The 17767-nt window shown below is 41.8% G+C and overlaps 2 protein-coding genes across 7 annotated transcripts; both read left to right on the top strand.

Moving 5' to 3' along the window:
* Positions 1 to 574: 574 nt before the first annotated feature.
* dcstamp (dendrocyte expressed seven transmembrane protein) lies at positions 575 to 17193 on the top strand (the record flags this gene model as incomplete). Of its 4 annotated transcripts, none has more annotated exons than XM_079641271.1 (3): positions 575 to 1612; positions 2188 to 2514; positions 15873 to 17193. In XM_079641271.1, the coding sequence occupies 3 exons, from the start codon at positions 575 to 577 to the stop codon at positions 15975 to 15977; spliced, it is 1470 nt and encodes a 489-aa protein (XP_079497397.1). In that variant the 3' UTR covers positions 15978 to 17193. The 4 variants fall into 4 exon arrangements, 1 of the variants encoding a protein (XP_079497397.1); XR_013801029.1 differs by lacking the exons at positions 575 to 1612; positions 2188 to 2514; positions 15873 to 17193 and adding exons at positions 10002 to 10060; positions 10353 to 10532; positions 10632 to 11478; XR_013801028.1 differs by lacking the exons at positions 575 to 1612; positions 2188 to 2514 and adding an exon at positions 9991 to 10060.
* On the top strand, positions 3366 to 9466 carry LOC307045608 (uncharacterized protein). Of its 3 annotated transcripts, none has more exons than XM_079691384.1 (5): positions 3366 to 4604; positions 4734 to 4913; positions 4992 to 5227; positions 5321 to 7070; positions 7176 to 9466. In XM_079691384.1, exons 1-5 carry the CDS (start codon positions 4340 to 4342, stop codon positions 9398 to 9400), a joined length of 4656 nt encoding a protein of 1551 aa, XP_079547510.1. In that variant the 5' UTR covers positions 3366 to 4339; the 3' UTR covers positions 9401 to 9466. The 3 variants fall into 3 exon arrangements, with proteins under 3 accessions (XP_079547510.1, XP_079547511.1, XP_079547509.1); XM_079691385.1 differs by having other exon boundaries at positions 5019 to 5227; XM_079691383.1 differs by having other exon boundaries at positions 4734 to 5227.
* Positions 17194 to 17767: the final 574 nt, after the last annotated feature.

Here is a 17767-nt window from a genome sequence, read left to right on the forward strand (position 1 = left end):
AGCTGACGTCATAACCCGGCAACATCTAATTATTATATATTCCGCTAAAAGTTCTCAATTCCTTGAAAGCAGCTATCTTTTAACCTTGATCAATATAGTAACACTATAATATATATTATATATACTATAGTAACTTTAGTGATGACAATATTAGCTCATCTTACAAATCGTAACCCTAACGACTCCTTATTGCGACTTCCTCCCCTTTCCAAAATGTTCTGTAGAGCTTTTATTAGACTTACTGTAATTGGAATTTCCATAAAGTAATCGGAAAGTGTTCAAACATTAGTGTCATACAGCTTTGCAATCCTACACAAAATAAAATAAGTTTCACACGCTCACACACAATGTGGTCTTGTATGAGGTCTCTGTTTGCTTCTGCTTTTGGTTAAAAAATAGGAATGACTGGATAATGACAAATGACTTCATGAGGGTAGAGGAGGCCGAAGACTTCCTGTTTTAGCCATATTTAAGGAGACTGCAGGACACATGCATGAGAATAGATGTCTTGCTCTACACAACAGGTTTGCACTTTGAGATTTTAATACATTTTTGCATTCAATCTTAGCTCAGGATGCTAATCTCATGGAAACAGACCCTCAAGGAGAGCGGTTATCTGGCTGTGGATGTTTTCACAACCGGTGAAAGGGATGGCTTGCAAAGAACGCTCCTCCTGCTCTTCACCTGTAGCGTCTCCAGCCTCCTGCTCAGCTTGCTGCTCTTCCTATACCTCCTCCTCACGCTGAACTATGATCTAGCTGTGTCTGGAGGGATCTCTTGCTGCTTCGGGGCCCTCCTGACAGTTGCCCTCTTCCTATCAAAGAGGGTACGTTGCTTAGGGACTCTATTTGTGATCTCTATTTTCATGAAGAAGAGCCGGAACCTTCTCCTCACCGCCGGCACCAGTTTAGTGCTGCTAAGAAACATTCGCAACACCTTGGAGAACACCACAGGTCTGGTCCGGAGTATGATCTGCAACCTGCAGGCCAAGAAAGCAGCCGTCATTGCTCCGTTTAGCAAATATGTGAAGATGCTAAAGTGGCTAGGAAACATGCTAAAGGGGGTTACAGACTTAGGGGTGTTAAACCTTGACCCCCAACTCAAGGTTTCCCCCAGACTGGAATCAGAAAAGTTCCAGGTGACGCTCGGTGAGGCCGAGCAGAAGCTGAACGCCACAGTGAAATATGTGAAGTCCATTATGAACACAGTCTCCTCTGTGAGCGAGAAGATGTTCCCCGCCCTCAGTTTCCTCGTGCTCATGATGTTTATAGCCCTGCACATAAAAAGATACCGCAGTGACATGAAATACCAAAACAGGTTCGTGAGCCGGAGGTTTGTCGCTTTTGACGAGAAGCAGAGGGCGGAAGGGAAGCCCCATGTCCTCCCCCTTACCCCTGAGGAAGAGGAGCTGTACACCCCCATCCCCTCGGCCCGTCCCACCACCAGAGAGGGGAAAGCCATGCTGAAGTTTGGAGTTCCAGTCGCCTCCCATCTTGCAGCTTGGGTCATATTTATAACCGTGGATGCCTTATTGTACCTCTTTGTCGACATTGTAACAAAAAAACTATCCGAACTTGAGCCGTTCCATATCCCGCTGATAGTGAGCATCAAAGTGAGTATTTTTGTTAAAGGGGCCAACTTTTGCTCCTTTTCAGGTTCATATCAGTATTTAGTGTGGGACATTTCTCCATGCTTTAATGTTCAAAAAGCTCTTTATTGTTCTCATACTGCCTGTGCTGCAGCACCTCTTTTCACCCTCTGTCTGAAACCAGAGCTCAGTCTGCTCTGATTGGTTAGCTGGCTGGCTCTGTTGTGATTGGTCAACAGCTTAGAGATGTCCCAGCCCTTAGCCTATCACATACAATATGTTGGAACACTAGCCAATAGATGAGTGTAACACATAAGTAATTTTCTGGCTAAATTACATGTGATTGCCAAAAACTTCAGAATCTGTATTTACCGCCAAATGACAGTGAATGGTTTCCCCCAAAAGTGGGCGGGGCCGTAATTTCACCTGGAAGTGATGTGTTACTCTCATCTATAGAAGTGTGAGTGTTACATAGTGATGTCAGAAACATATATAACACACTACAGGAAAGGAAAAAACCCCAAAAGCACAATAGGGCCCATTTAAAGACCTTCTGATTTGCAGTATACAGAGTACTTATTATTCATGTGTCTTTTCAGGGGATTGCAACTTTAATAGGCATACCCATTGGCGAGGAAAATCATCAAGAAGACTTTTCCTACTCTGTGACCCTGTTTGAGAAGACGTGCCTCCCTAAACCCAAACTGCTGCTCTATAACTCTATCGTTCCTCTGGCGGCCATCTTGCTCCTCCTAATCCTCATGGCTCTGATTGCTGCCAAAGCCTCACAGATCAGGATCATGGTGTGTGAGCGATTCTTCAGCAACGCAGCGGAGATGAGGGTGGATTACCTGCATGCCAAAATCCTGAAGAAGAGATTAAAAAAGAGAAAGGAGAAAAACAACTACACATCACTGTATCTAAAGGTATGCTTTACTGTTTTTCTTTGCGTATAGAAGCATCTCTTAAAGAGACCAACATAATGGAGAAAAAAGTTAACAAAAAAAGATTGCCAAAAATATTTTCCCATCAGTCTAAAGAGGTTGTAATAATGAAGTTTTGGTAGGTAAAACTGTTTTTTGTCAGGATGATTTGGCTAAGTGCTTTAGCCCCAGTTTTCTTTTCAGCCTCAAGAGGATGAAGTGCACCTCTACCTCATCTTCTAAATAAGTCTAAAAGCAATCTTATTTCCTGGTTAAGACACAATATAAGTACCTTGGGTATAGAGTGCATGATAACATTAAAGCAGGAATAATGAATGCTTTTAGTATTTAGAATGTGTGGTAGTTGATACACTTTAGCCATTATAATAATGATCATAAAGAAAACACATCACACGCTAAAACACAGATTAAAACAATATGATTTATTTCCCTGATTTGTTCCCACTATTTCTTAAACAATATAAAGACCACATTTGAAAAGTAATTAAACATCTCTTAAACACATGTTTTATTCTCTTTTCAGCCACAGTTCTGGTGCCCACTGCTCTTCAGGCCCAAAGAGCATGTACAAACTATCGCGTGAGGAAGTAATAATGGACTTTCATATTCCATGAATTAGAAAGCATACAAAACATTTAAAAAACTCTCCTGATGAGGAAAACTTTGAACATCGGTCTCTGTGCCTCACAGATCCTGTTGTGGGGATCACTTTTGAATTCAACTTCTACCTCTGGCAAAATTCCTCCTCCTCATTGCACAACTCTCATACCTCATTCACACCAACGCAACTCCGGTTCAAGCTCTGTGCTAGTAGTTAGGGAAAGTTAGGTATTTTTTTGGCCATATCGTGAAATAATTTATTACCAATAGCTTTTTTTACCATATGTCCCTATAGGTGTCTAGTAACATCTCCCAATTTATCCACAGCCAAATCCTCTGGGAATCGCCTTGAGAGCCAATCAAAGTTGGGGTGCCCAGAGGGCCTGGGTAAAAATAGTGAAAACATTTTTTCTACCAAAAGTGACTTTTGAGATGTCTAACTATGGTTTTTTAGGGGTGCTGAATCTATCCCAGCCATTAGTTTTGAGTCAAAATGACTCCTTAACCCTGAAATATTGATCTGTCAAATTTAACCTATGGATTTGGGGTGAAAAATGTATTCTACACATTGAATAATCCACTCTGAATTTAAAAGACACTACAGTAATGACATCTGCTAGGTACGTGCTCAGTATAATTACTTCTCTGCACGTGGAGAATATCAAGGTAGAGGTATTTTGCAGCTGCTTTTATTCAAAGCGTGCAGATTGAACCCAGGCCTCCCGTATACCAGTCGAAGACACTAACCACTGCTCCAACACGCCCACAACAAAGTTACTTTCTGACATGGTAAGTAAATAATTTTGCTTTCTAAAGTTTAGTTGGCTATACATTTATTTATAGGCCCATGCATCATTTTTATCTCTTAGTTACAGCCTAAAATGAATGTTGCTAGCTAGCATCCAGCTTAAGTTAGCTAACATTAGGCTAATATCAAATCTAGTACCTTAGCTAAATAAACCATTATAAATAGTCTCTGTGTCATTGATCAACATTAATTGTGTTGTAAATTGTGTCATTTTATAGTGGGCTCACTATATGATTCAAAGTGAGATTATTGTTCATAGTTACACATAATCTATTAATGTGGCTGTGTGGACCCATTCTGCATGATATGTTTGATAAGTCTTGCCTTTGCCTTGCCTTGCCTAGTAAACAAAAAGAAAAAGTAATTGTTCACCGAGCTGTCTTGTCTTTTTAGGACAGTATGGAAGTTGATACCACAAATTGTCATGGTTTGAGGTGCTTCATCTGTGGTGGTCCTGGGACTGAAATGCAAAAACTCTCAAAAGTCACTCACAAAGGTTATCAGCAGCTATTATCTTATTCTGAGATCGTAGATGATGCAATGCTGATCAACAGACTACATGAGGACTGGAATGATGGAGATGACCCCAAGCTGAAGTACCATTTGGATTGTAGAACCGAGTTGTACCATCGTTCGAGAAGTGTATCCATTGCGAAACGTTCAGGTTTTCTTTTTCATTATGTCAATGTTGTTGCCACTTTCTGTCAATCATTCCGTTCAACTCATCATTTCAATCCAATACATTTTGTGGCATGAATAAAAGCTCACGAAATTGTCTTTCATCCATCCAAAGGACAAGATGCTCAAGACCAACGATCAGACAGGATGAAAAGACGCAGCGTACTGTCTGGGCCAAGTACTTCAAGTGCTGGTAGCTCCACATTCCAAACCCCATCAGCACACCTGGTCTACCGTGATGTTTGTATCCTCTGCAATAAGAGCATCAATGTTGAAATGCTTGTAAAATACCCTAGTAAGTTGCCTGTCTTCTACATTCTCATGAATGAGTTTGAAAGGTCTTTCTTTTTTTTCAAATTAAAACTCTCTTTAGTAAATCATATATGTGGCTATAACCCAGACACAGCCCGGAAGTTGTATCGTGCACCTGACAATCGCTTCCAGGACAGACTGAAAAGGAATTTGTTGGAGACAGCTGTGAGACGAGGAGATGCCTGGGGAGTTGAAGTTGCTGGTCGCCTGTCTGGAATAATAGATTTGGTAGCTGAAGAGGCACTGTATCATCTTCGGTGCAGGTCCCAGTTCGAGAACCCAGTTACAAACTCTGGGGTAATATATTTTTTTCAAGACCAGAAGTCCCAGACTCTGTAGACAAGGTTCTGAAGCCAATCATTTCAATTAAAAGTTGTTTTTCCCCCACAGGTCGGACGGCCTACAGATGAGGAGAGGCAGTTGCTGTTTGAGAAACTGTGCAAATGGATGGATGAAGAAGTGGAGCATGGTGTAACAAGTCTCGCTGAGATCCACATGAAGATGGAAGAACTTGACCCCACGGAGGACAAAAGTCTCACATATGGACGGATGTATCTTAAAAAAAAGCTTCAGGAACATTATGAGGAGTCTCTCTGTTTCACATTAGATGAGGGAGGAAGATTCATTGTGTGGCTAAAAGACACTACAGAGGCAATCCTCCGAGACTACCATCAGCAGGTCATCAACCCCTCACAAACCATGGATGATTCTGCACTTAAAGACCTCATAATTTCCACTGCCATTCATCTGATCTGTGGAGACTTGGCAAGAGTTTCACTCGACACAAAGCAGTATCCCTCAGTAGACAGCATGACCAATACACAGAGCCAACTTGCTCTGATTCCTGACAGCCTCAAGCAGTTGCTGAAGGCAATTGTAAAAACTGACGAAAAGGTGGCAATGTGGGGACAGAACCTGCTGAAAGCATACCGCCCTCGATCAGGAGTTATGCCCTCCCAACTTGGACTTACAATTCAGCTTGACCACATGTTTGGATCAAAGTGGTTGATTGACCGTATTCATCACTTAGGATACTCTGAATCATATGTTGAGCTCCATCACTACAAGTATTGTTACTTGAACGTGAAAAATGGATGTGGTAGCATGGACCAGGATACCATAATCACAGATGAAGATGGTATAGATGTTGTGGAGCATGAGGAAGCAGAGGTCGATGCAGTCCTATCTGCAGAACAGCCAGAGGAGCAAGAGGAGAGTGGTTCTGGAATGCATGAAGAGAATCAGCAAACATTTGCCCTCTTTGTTCCTGCCGATAGCACTGTTCATCAATGTGTTGGTGATAATATAGATCTCAACATTGCCTCACTACAAGGAAACACAGCATTCCATGCAATGGGCATGATCAGAGTAACTTCTCCTGCTCCAGCAACAAGACAACATGAGCTTCACACAACCATACCAAGGAGGAACATGGCAGTTGAGGAAAAGGTAGCAACTCTCAAAGCAACAGAGGTGAAAATACTGTCCTTTGTACCAAAAAACAAAGCAGGATTGGCAGACATCCGTTTGGTTCCCATAGCTGATCTCCACCAAGACCCTCCGGTTTTGAAGTCAGGGGACATTGGTTGGATGGCAGGATGGGCTATCAAGAATTACAACGCCACATTTGAACATCCGAACTGGAATGGCTTCATGAAATCCATACATCAAACTGAATGCAGGAAAAAGTCCCTCATTGAGTTTCTTCCAATCATTGAGGGTGACCCAAACGAGTACAGAACCATCTACACTACTCTAATGGAGTGCCTACGCAGCGGTCAGTCTCCTGCTGTCATCACATTTGACATGCCAATATGGCTGAAAGCAACTCAGATAGTTCTCCAGTCTGACTTGCCCATCATCACTAGACTAGGAGGGTTTCATCTCCTGAAAAGCTTCCTGGGCTCTATTGGGGTTATTATGGCAGACTCAGGGCTGCAAGAGCTGATACAGCTAGTTTACCCAGGCAGCAACACTGCAGAACACATTCTCTCAGGCAGGGCTTATGCTAAGGCCATCCGGTTCCACCTTCTTGCATCAGCGGCAATTACCAAGTTTTTGCTGAAAGATGTTGCGTTCAGCGAGCAGGACTATGAAGACATGGAGAACTTCATCAGGACTGCAAAAGAAATGAAAAGAGGTAATTTGACCTTTCCCTAATCTGTGTCTCAAACTATCTCGGAGTATGCCGAATTATATTTTCTCATTATGTAGTAATACAATTAAAACTGTCTATCTCTAACAGGTTCCATGGACACACCAAGGATAGTCACTGTGTTCAAGGAGAGGATGGAGGAGAGGTTGAAGACTTTGTCTAAGGCTGGAAGAACACCTGCACTCTGGGTCTGGTACTATGGCAGAATCGATCTAATCAAGGTATTTATCAGGAGTGAGCGTGTCCCAGACCACACAGGTCACCTCAGCTGCATCATTGGAATGCTGAACACCTTTGCAGCAGCAGGGCACCATCAGTACGCAAAGGGAGCAAGGCTCTATGTACAACTAATGCAGCAGCGACAGGACTGTCCCATGTTCCAGGAAACTCTGTCCAAGTTTACTGTGTATGGCAACCATGTAGTCCGGTTCTCAGACCATGAGTGGTCAGGCACATGGACTGACATCACAATAGAAACCACACTCATGCGTGAGGCCAAATCCTCAGGTGGTTTAAGCAGAGGGCGGTTCCGGAACAAATCTGCTCACAAGTGTTGGGTTCAGACTCTCAACCACTTCTCATTCATTCACCAGGAGCTTGAAGGAGTAATGAACAAACGTAGGGTACCTATCCACACAGACATCACAAAAGCCCAGATGGAGAAAGACAATGACTCTGTTAATGCCATAGTTGGATGGTTGGAGGAAGTCAACCCCTTTGATTCCATACGGGACAGTAAGACCCTGGTATCTTTCTCGACGGGGTTCAGCAGCACTCCTGGGGACTCAGTCAATGCTGATCAGGCAGAGGAGGTTGGCAGAGCCATACAGGCCAAGATGGATGGGAAAACTGTTCTGGATGCAATGGAAACCAAGCACAAGGTCAAGTCATTGGCAAGCCTCAGATCTGCTCCTAAAATCAATGGAGAGAAGCTAATCACTGACTCACTCAAGCTCTTCAACCGCCCCATCATCATTAGTGAGCGTGAAGTCAAGACCAAAGAAGCTTTGCGCTTTGAGTTGACGCCAACACCAATGTCTCTATTTGACAAGAATCAGAAGTTGCGAAAGCCAGACAAGGCTGCCCTAGCAAAGTTCCTGAAGGCTTTTGTGGAGCCTGTTGAAAAACTAACCTGCACAAGCCTGGTGGTTGATGGCGGTTGGCTCCTGCACAGCGTCAAATGGGAGGCTAACCTCACGTGGAAGGACATCACTGAGAGCTACCTCCGGTTTGTGATGTCCATGGGTAGCCAGCACGTCCGGATCACTGTGGTCTTTGATGGATATGGTAGCTCCACCAAGGACCATGACCACCTGAGACGAACCAAGAATGCATGCTGTGACATTCAGATTCGTCCAGACTTAAAAAACATCATTCCGCGGGAAAGGTTTCTTGACAACAAGAACAACAAGGCTCAGCTCATTCTGCTCCTTGCTGAGACCTTCCAAAGAGCTAGGATCAGTGTTCAACTATGCTCTGATGATGCTGACACCTCCATCGTGTCTGCAGCACTAAATGAGGCAATAGAGTCTTCTGTTGAGGTGAGGGCTGAGGACACAGACGTCCTGGTTATGCTGGTCCATCATAGGGCAAACCACCCGGTCTTCCTCACGACAGCTAAAGATACATCTTATGATGTCAGAAAGATTCGAGAGGCACTCCCGGAGAGGTACCGTAAATACCTTATATTCCTACATAGCTTCTCTGGCTGTGATACTGTATCAGCAATTTCTGGGTTTAGCAAACCAACGTTGCTCAGCAAGCTCTGCCAGACTGACAAATCAGAGCGGGCCATGGATGTGTTCTGTGACATCAGAGCCAAGAAAAGTGACATCATCGAAGCTGGCTGCGAACTGTTCAAGAACATATTCCGTGGTAATCCATCTGGAGATTTGGAAGATTTAAGATTTGATATCTTCAGCAAGCGGGCGGCAGCTGGGAGCATCAAGCCTGAGAAACTGCCTCCAACTACAGGAGCTGCAGCACAGCACTCACTGCGGGCATATCTCCAGACCAGAGATTGGCTAATGCTACAAAGTCCATCTTTGGATGTCCTTGAGTATGGATGGAAACAAGGAAAACATGGTTATGAACCAGTCCCTACAACAGATCCCATGGCACCAGATTACCTTCTGAAGTTAGTCTGCTGCAACTGCGCAGGTGACTGTGGCACTCTCAGGTGCTGCTGTAAAAAGCAAGGAGTCAAATGTATTTCTGCTTGTGGGAACTGTCATGGTAACTCTTGCCAGAACATCAACCAGCCAGATGATAATAATAGTGAGGGAGATGCAGGGGAGTTTGATGAGGTTTGTTAAAATGTCAACTAATAACGCTAGTTTTGATTTGCAATTGTTCAATAAAACCACTTTTTATGGATTGTTTATGGAGTTGGAGTCATTTTTACTCAAAACCAATGACTGGGACAGATTCAGCACCCCTAAAAACCCCTAGTTAGACATCTCAAAAGTCACTTTTGGTAGAAACATTTTTTTCACTATTTTTACCCACGCCCTATGGGCACCCTAACTTTGATTGGCTCTCAAGGCAATTCCCAGAGGATTTGGCTGTGGATAAATCGGGAGGTGTTACTAGACACCTATAGGAACATATGGTAAAAAAAAGCTATTGGTAATAAATTATTTCACGATATGGCTAAAAAAATACCTAACTTTCCCTAACTATAGAGCTTTTCAGGTCCAGAACCGGTTCTTCGGTTTGCTCCGGCTCTTTTCACACCGCCCGGAGTCCGACTGGTGCTGCGTCATTGCGTCATTGTTTACGTCATGACGTAACCGCTTGCGTGCCTGCTTCATAAAGCCAAACCGCGCGGAAACCCCTGGTTATGGCTAGAAAGGATCCGTCTTGTGTAAAACTCTCGCGAGAGTTTGGATGAATGTCACGTGGCTGAATGTTTACGTTTGGCAGGCAGCCTTTCAGTTACGATCGTTAACATCAGTGGGCCACAGCAAATGATGGTGAGAAGCTAAACTATCTATTAATTATGTCAATGACAGGGAGTGTGATTGTTGAAATAGGGTGTTAGCGGTCTTGTTGGTGTTCAAAGAAGAATGACAACACTGTAGATTACCAACACTATGGTTTATTTTTTATTCACAGGACAGTGAACGTTGTCACAATAAAAGTCCCAAGATAGCTCCTGGTGCAATACAATGTTCCCTTGCAGTGTTTTACTATTAAGTGACTGATGTTTCTCTATTAATATTGCTGCTGCATTAATGTGTATGTTGCATCATGTTACTGCTGTAGATGTGTTTCCGAGCCGCTCCGATTACAACGAGAGTTACAACAAGAACGTGACGTCATATTTACACTAGACGGATTCTTTCTAGCCATAACCGAAACCCCTCACAGCTGACACAGACAACAACAAAAATGGCCGATTGTGCTCCAGCTTCCTCTGTGCCTCTTCGGAAGACCAGATTCCAAGTAGGTAGCTGGTCTCTTCAGTGGACCACTGCTGCTTCTTAAGTTTTTTCATCGTTGTGTACAAACTGGATAAAACGCCGGCTTTTTGTTGTTGTTCAGGAGTTGATCCCGCCCCTGCCCCCGCCTCGACGTAAGCGTGACGTATGTGGTGCTTTTGCTCTGGCTGGACAATGTTTTGGTGCTCGAAATGAACCGGATTCCGGAGCTAAGAGGCTGCTCCGCTGCGGTGAGAGGAAAACCCGGTGCTTTTCAAGCTCCAGCTCCGAACCGGCCCTGAAACACCGTTGGTGTGAATGAGGTATCAGAGTGCCTCTCTGGAGGAAAAGACTGTCGTTTATCTGCAGCAGTTAGTGTTTAGACACTACAACTGCTGCAAATTGTTGTGTCTCGTCAAATGTGTTAGTTATGTTTATGTATTATGTCTGTCATTTTCATGTTTTTTCACGCCATCATCAGTGTCTGCCCCGCCCCTGATTGTTTCCACCTGCTTCCACTCACCTCATGTTTAAATATTCCTGTCTCTCCCCTGTCCTGTGTCAGTTCGTCTTGTTTGTTTCCCGAATGGTCGTGCCAAGCCTCAGCTCAGAAAGGATCGCTTTCACTCATGTCAGGTTTTGTTATTTTGTCAATTTTGTAGTTTTTCTTAGGTTCTCTTTTTGTTATGACTAGTTTTTTCCTCGTGAGCGCTTTTTGTTTATTCCAGTACATACTCTGTTAAGAGGGATTACCTGATCTTTGGAATTAAAATGACATTTTGTTACATTCAAGACTTTGTCTCTGGGTTGTGCATTTGGGGTTCATCCGTTTGTGTCGAGGTCCTGACAGAACGAATTGACCCAAAATTAGCCCAGCCGACCCAAAAGCACTCCAGACTGCATTGTCGGCCCAAGGCAGCCTAATTCACCAGCATCAAGAGCAGCTAACAGCTATTGGGGACAGGAACGATGGTGGAGTGTTTAAAACATGTGGGGACAACAGACTGCAGCAGGGACCTGTTGAAGGTGTTCACAGACATCTTTAGACGCATTAGACGGCAGACTAATGTGTCAAGTCACTGACCATACCGAGCCCGTTCAGGTAGTTATTCCAACCCAGTCTCATGGCATTTCGTGTTCACCAACACGATTTTTAATCTATTGATTCGTGTTCACCAACACGATTTTCTCCTTTTTTTCGTGTTGCACAGCACGATTTTAAAAGCAATGTATTTCTACTGGTAATGTGTTTCGTACCTGCAGCACTTCTTTTTCTCCGGTCGGGTCGTGGAAGACCGGAAGCTGTGTGGTTCATAAAAACATGTTCTTACTCAATATCAAGCCACAATTATTGCTTTTATTTTAAATCGTATAATTTCTGATTTTGTTTCCTTCTGTGAGGAAAATAAATGGGGCTCAGAGCCTCAGAATACTGAAATCTGTATTTTTAAATCTTTTTTTCCTTCTAATTTGTTATTCTTTTCAAAATAACACACTGTTATTTACTCACTAATAACACACAATTATCCTTGCTTTTATTTATTGGTTTAATTCCATAATCTCTGGCTTTTTTGGTGTCCGTCAGGAACTGAATTTCAAAATAAAAATAACCGGAAACAGACGTAGGCCTCTAGGAGTTTAGGATAGCCGAAGACACTACACTACCCATAATCCCCAGCTATCGTTTAGGACTACAGTCCCCGTGATTAATGTTCAAGCGCTGGGATTGGATGTTGGAGTGGCAGTGCGCCAAGATTACGCCGAGCGTCAAACAGCTGTTTGAAATGGAACAAAACCACGCCAGACTATCCAAAACTGGAATCGAACGCCCACCCCCCCAGAACTACACATGCCTGCTATTGTGTTTCGCAAAATGTTCCATGGGACGTCTCTACTGAACGTTTTCGTTTTTCCCACAATTAGAAGTTGCCAGTATTAAACACATTGGTGTTATCAAATGTAAAACATATAATTAATAAATGGGTAAAAATCGCTTGTGTCCATAATGCGCAGCATTAATATATACCCACATGACAGCTCATTGTTACTTTGTAATTCTATTCCACAATTCAGAGGTTAACCTGATTGCCAAGTGCCAACAATCGGGAGAGATATTTGATAGTTGGTGCTTGAGAAGACTAAACATTTATCTGCAATTGACATGAATGGAAACGAGTAATAAAGTATATTCATTACTCGTTATGCTCTACTAATAGTTAATTAAAGACTGTATAATGGCTATTTTGCACATCCCTTTCAAGATTTCAAGATTTTCAAAGGTTATTGACATATCATATACAAAACTATGGTGTATGCAATGAATGAAAATCTTGGGTCAGAGGTTCCTCAACAGCACATTACAAGACATCTATCAACATGGGTTTGTACCTCCACCATTAAACTGTCATATTCTGCACATTTCTTATACTATCTACATACATAAGAGTATAATTCATATGTATAATATCAGTTAAAATAAGTGCTTCAACATAGTTAACATTGCAGGAAAGCAATATATTAGACGTTAAGTACTTTGTCAGGCTTAATATTTATCTGTAGATACCCCCAAAGTTTTTTTCTTATTTAAAAGAGGACCTTAATCTAAAATATTATTTAATGTTTAAATAAAGTTTAATTCGTTTTTCTGTTTTGCACATCCTCCTATTAATATCTTTGTACATCTGGCACTAAACTGTTTTATTGTAGAGATCACTTACAGTATCTTCTTGATTTTTTATATTCTATATTTCTATCAAAGACCTTATACTTTCCCCCCTATGAAAGTATGTACTCTTAATATTAATATTAATCAAATATAACACATAAAAACAATAATTCAATAACGTGCTTTAACCACTAGGCGGTGCACACAAGGTACACACAGCTATAATAACTTTGTATTATCAGTGTAGGACACTTATGTATGTAAAACATCTGAAGATGTGTAGTTTTATACATGTTTTCACATAATTTTATAGCATATTGCTATACTATTTCAGACTCAGTATTTACATTCTTATATTCAGAGAAAATCAAAGTCCTTTTATATCAGCTGTGCACCGTTATGGTGTAAATATAACCTATCTACGAATTAGATCAAATATAAAAGTCAGCCGAATTAAGGTTGATACTGCAAGGAGACGTATTGTGTGAAGAGAAATTGAAGATGTTGTTTAATTGTTGATATATTTATGATCCACGTTAAGTATTCAGTTTCGGCGGCATTTCTTCCAGTTTTTCCAAAGGTCTTCTCATCAGGGCTCTATAAATAAAGAACTACGGCAGATCTGTAATATGTAATGCAGCCGGACCGTGTATTACAATGCCGTTATGTGATGAATTTCAAAGAGAAAAGCAAGAACACTCGGAATTAAGTATTATTTTATTCTTTTAAAATGTTTTCCGGATTTCATATCATATAAACACCAAATCCCAGCATGCATTACGGCTAAAACATCCAATCAGCGAGCTTAAACCAAAACTGAGGATCTTGGGTAAGCGCTCGAAATGCCTACGTCTGTTTCCGGTTATTTTTATTTTGAAATTCAGTTCCTGAAGGACGCCAACAAAGCCCGAGATTATGGAATTAAACCAATAAATAAAAGCAAGGATAATTGTGTGTTATTGGTGAGTAAATAACAGTGTGTTATTTTGAAAAGAATAACAAATTAGAAGGAAAAAAAGATTTTAAAAATACAGATTTCAGTGTTCTGAGGCTTTGAGCCCCATTTATTTTCCCCAGAGAAAAGGAAACAAAAGTCCGAAATTATACGATTTAAAATATAAGCAATAATTGTGGCTTGATATTGAGTAAGAACATGTTTTTATGAACCACACAGCTTCCGGTCTTCCACGACCCGACCGGAGAAAAAGACGTGCTGCAGGCACGAAACACATTACCAGTAGAAATACATTGCTTTTAAAATCGTGCTGTGCAACACGAAAAAAAGGGGGAAATCGTGTTGGTGAACACGAATCAATAGATTAAAAATCGTGTTGGTGAACACGAAATGCCATGAGACTGGGTTGGTTATTCAGAATCATTCAGAAATGTTACAATTTCATTTATTCAATTGCCCTCAGCACTCACTTGTATTAGGATTCCCCTGGTTAAAAAAAACACAATCCACAAATTGATTGGTGCTCAGGCCAAGTTAAGGGATGGGGAGGGGAATGTGAGCAAAATTGTAGTGTTCCTAACTCGCCTCGCCCTGCTATAACGCAGACCCCGGCGATCAGACTTCACCCAGTCATCATGTCCGGTAAAGACTCAGAGACTACACCAGTTAATGGTTATGATGAGTATCCTGATTTGTCTAAGATCCCTGCATGTTACCAAGATCTGAGAGAAGTTTTTAACAAGACCAAGGCTCTGTCATTACCTCCACATCGCCCTTTTGATTGTGCTATCGATCTGCTACCCGGCGCACCCATTCCTAAGGGACGCCTTTATTCCACATATAAACGTGTGCCTCAGAAATACTTATTTACATTAATCGATGACCAAACCGTTTGAGACCCACTGAGATAACTTAGACTAAAGTTAACTATCTAAACACTGAGAGAGTCCTTTACTTCACCTGAGCTGAGGTTATCTGAGACTCTCAGTCTGACAGGAGAGAGTTCTCCCTCCACCTTGTTGTTGAAAAATCTCCTTATATCCGTTAGCGTAGCTAGCACGAGATGCTAACCACAACGATCTCCGGTACCGGTGCGCGCTCTCTCGCTAGCTTGCACACACACACACACACACACACACACAAAATGGCTCGTGCCACACACACACACAGAGCAGAGCTTGAATGAAACACAGAGACCCAGAAGTAGGCTATACTTCTACTGTACTGTAGCATATTATTTTCGAATCAATCCTTTTTCAAATTATGAATTGCACACATAAAAAAAAAAGACATACATTTCTTGGGGGTGCTTAGGGGGTGCTATGGCTATTCTGGGGGGTGCTACAGCCGTCACTGCTAAGATATATGTGTGTATATCTTAGCTTGACAGATGGCACGTACTCAAATTTTGACAAGAATCTGATTTTGTGTACGTTTTAAATATTCATTGAAGGAGAGTCTTTCACATTTGAATGTTTATTTATTTAAAACATGCATTAGTTGCTATACTGTAGACATGTACATATGTATAATTATATATATATATTTTTAAGTGTGGTATAAAGTAAATTTATATAAAGTTATTTGGTTGAGCCAAGTAACCCTGGATGCAAACAGGTTTAGGACAGAGCCTCTGTTTTTAGATGGGGTTTGTGGCCATGATGTAGGCCTGACGTTTAAAATAAATGATAAAATCTTATCTGTTAAGATGAATGTTTCATTTAAAAGGTTTTTATTTGTTTAAGGAGGGACCCCAGAGCCAAGGGCAGGCCGAGGAGACCGCCTTTTCCTGCCGCAGGCAGGATCAAACTCTCGGTCCGGCAGCTTTCCCGGTGATGAGCTCCGTGTAACAAATCCCCTAATGTGCGGGGAGCCGCGCCGTGCCCAGGTACCTCCCGTTCTGCCATCTGCACCACGGTGATGCTGCTGTCATCGCGCGCCTCTCCTCCGGTGGGGCCCTCGGCTCCCTCCGCCGCCACACTGCCAATCACACCGTCGGGGGTCGCCAGTCTCATATGAATAACACTGATATCATCATAAATCCATATCTGAGGCACGAAGTAAAATGGAATATACTAGTTACTGATTTTAATGCCTTCATCGAGCCAACAACTTTTACCAGATGAATACGTGATTTATGGTAGACATTACTTGAAAAACATTTATGATATAATTTTTTTTTGTGGATATTTCTCACAGTCAGTGGTATACTCATCATCATTCATCCACCTTGTTACATGCAATCTGTGATGTATTCCACTAACCCTTCTGATTTATGGTTCAGTTGATTGGCTGTTGCGTCTGTTGACTCTTTCTCCATGGTAACCATTATTGTTCATTAGCAGACTGGCAGTGTCTGTATTACACTGCTACTAAAGGTATTAACTGCTGATAACAGTACTACAGTATAGAAACAAGTACAGTGGGTCACATATTTATAGTTTTTATATAAAAAAAAGAAGTATTCAAAAGAAATTGTTGAAAATTGACGCTAAAGGGCCCCCACTGCGTTTGATAGTGACGCCAAGGGATCCTGACATAACGTCACTATAGTAGCCTACGAGTTGGGAGTGAGAATGTATTGAATAATGTTTCAACTTTAAGATTTTCCTCATGTGGGACCCCAACCTTAACCTCTTGATGAGCAGATGGGAGATAATGTTAGAATGACAAGTGTGTTGTTATAAGTATGCATGTATACCCTGATAAAACACAACAGACAATTACCTATTAAAGGTTATCTTCAAATGTTTTTCCAGCTCTGCTGCAAACTTGTATTTTGAATGAAACATTTTCTTTTGTAGCGTAAAAAGTCAAGTGAATGCATTTGATTGGGTTTGTGGGTTTGACTGCCGGATTAGGAAAATAACTACAAACTCAGTTTTTCCTGAATCTTAAAATGGTGGAGCATGGTTCAAAGAAGAACCAAATGCATTTTGGAGCAGAATTAAAATAATGGGGTCAATGCATGCATTCATTTCAGTTTTGAAAAAGGCCTTGCAGAAGTCTTTGAGCTATTTTAGTTTATAAGGGAAATTATGCGATTAGTTATAAACATATTTAAGGTGAATTATAATTTAACTTTATTTAAATTCTTAATTGTTAGTATTCCTCTTTGTTATTTACTTCTATAGATTCCCTTACATTTCATTTAGCTGATGCCTTTGTCCAAGGGACAAGGTACATTTGCTTAAAATACGCCAAACCATTGTAAGTGCTGGTGCAAGCTTCAATTGACCTACATCTTTTAAAGTCTCTAAGATGTTGTGTGTGTTTTAGGTTTAATGGCCAGGGTGCAGTTGAAACAGGTGTGTTTCAGTCTGCAGAATATGTGTAAACTTTCAGCAGTTTAGTTATTTAATAGTATCCAGTGGGGAGCGTTTTCAGACAGTCAGTCTGGATGGTACATTCCCACACCACCGCAGTCCTTCCACCGTCAGAGGCAAGAGGAAGGAAGTGGTGCGGCTCAAGGATGAGTAAGCCTTCTGTGACTCACGCGCCGCCACTGACCCGTGTGGCAACCTGATAAGCTCACATTATGTCTCAGCGGGCCCTGTGGCATAATACCACGCCAGCATGCCAGCCCAATAGGAGGCCGCCGCATGATGCACGGTGACAGCACAGACCTTTTTTCTAAACC

The sequence above is a fragment of the Notothenia rossii genome (assembly GCF_949606895.1).
Source record: "Notothenia rossii genome assembly, chromosome: 7".
Taxonomy (NCBI): domain Eukaryota; kingdom Metazoa; phylum Chordata; class Actinopteri; order Perciformes; family Nototheniidae; genus Notothenia; species Notothenia rossii.

Coding starts and splice junctions, on each gene's coding strand:
- LOC307045608 (XM_079691383.1), top strand. CDS start 4,340: ATGGAAGTTGATACCACAAATTGTCATGGTTTGAGGTGCTTCATCTGT. Junction 4,605..4,733: donor ATCCATTGCGAAACGTTCAG/GTTTTCTTTTTC, acceptor ATCCATCCAAAG/GACAAGATGCTCAAGACCAA. Junction 7,071..7,175: donor TGCAAAAGAAATGAAAAGAG/GTAATTTGACCT, acceptor TATCTCTAACAG/GTTCCATGGACACACCAAGG.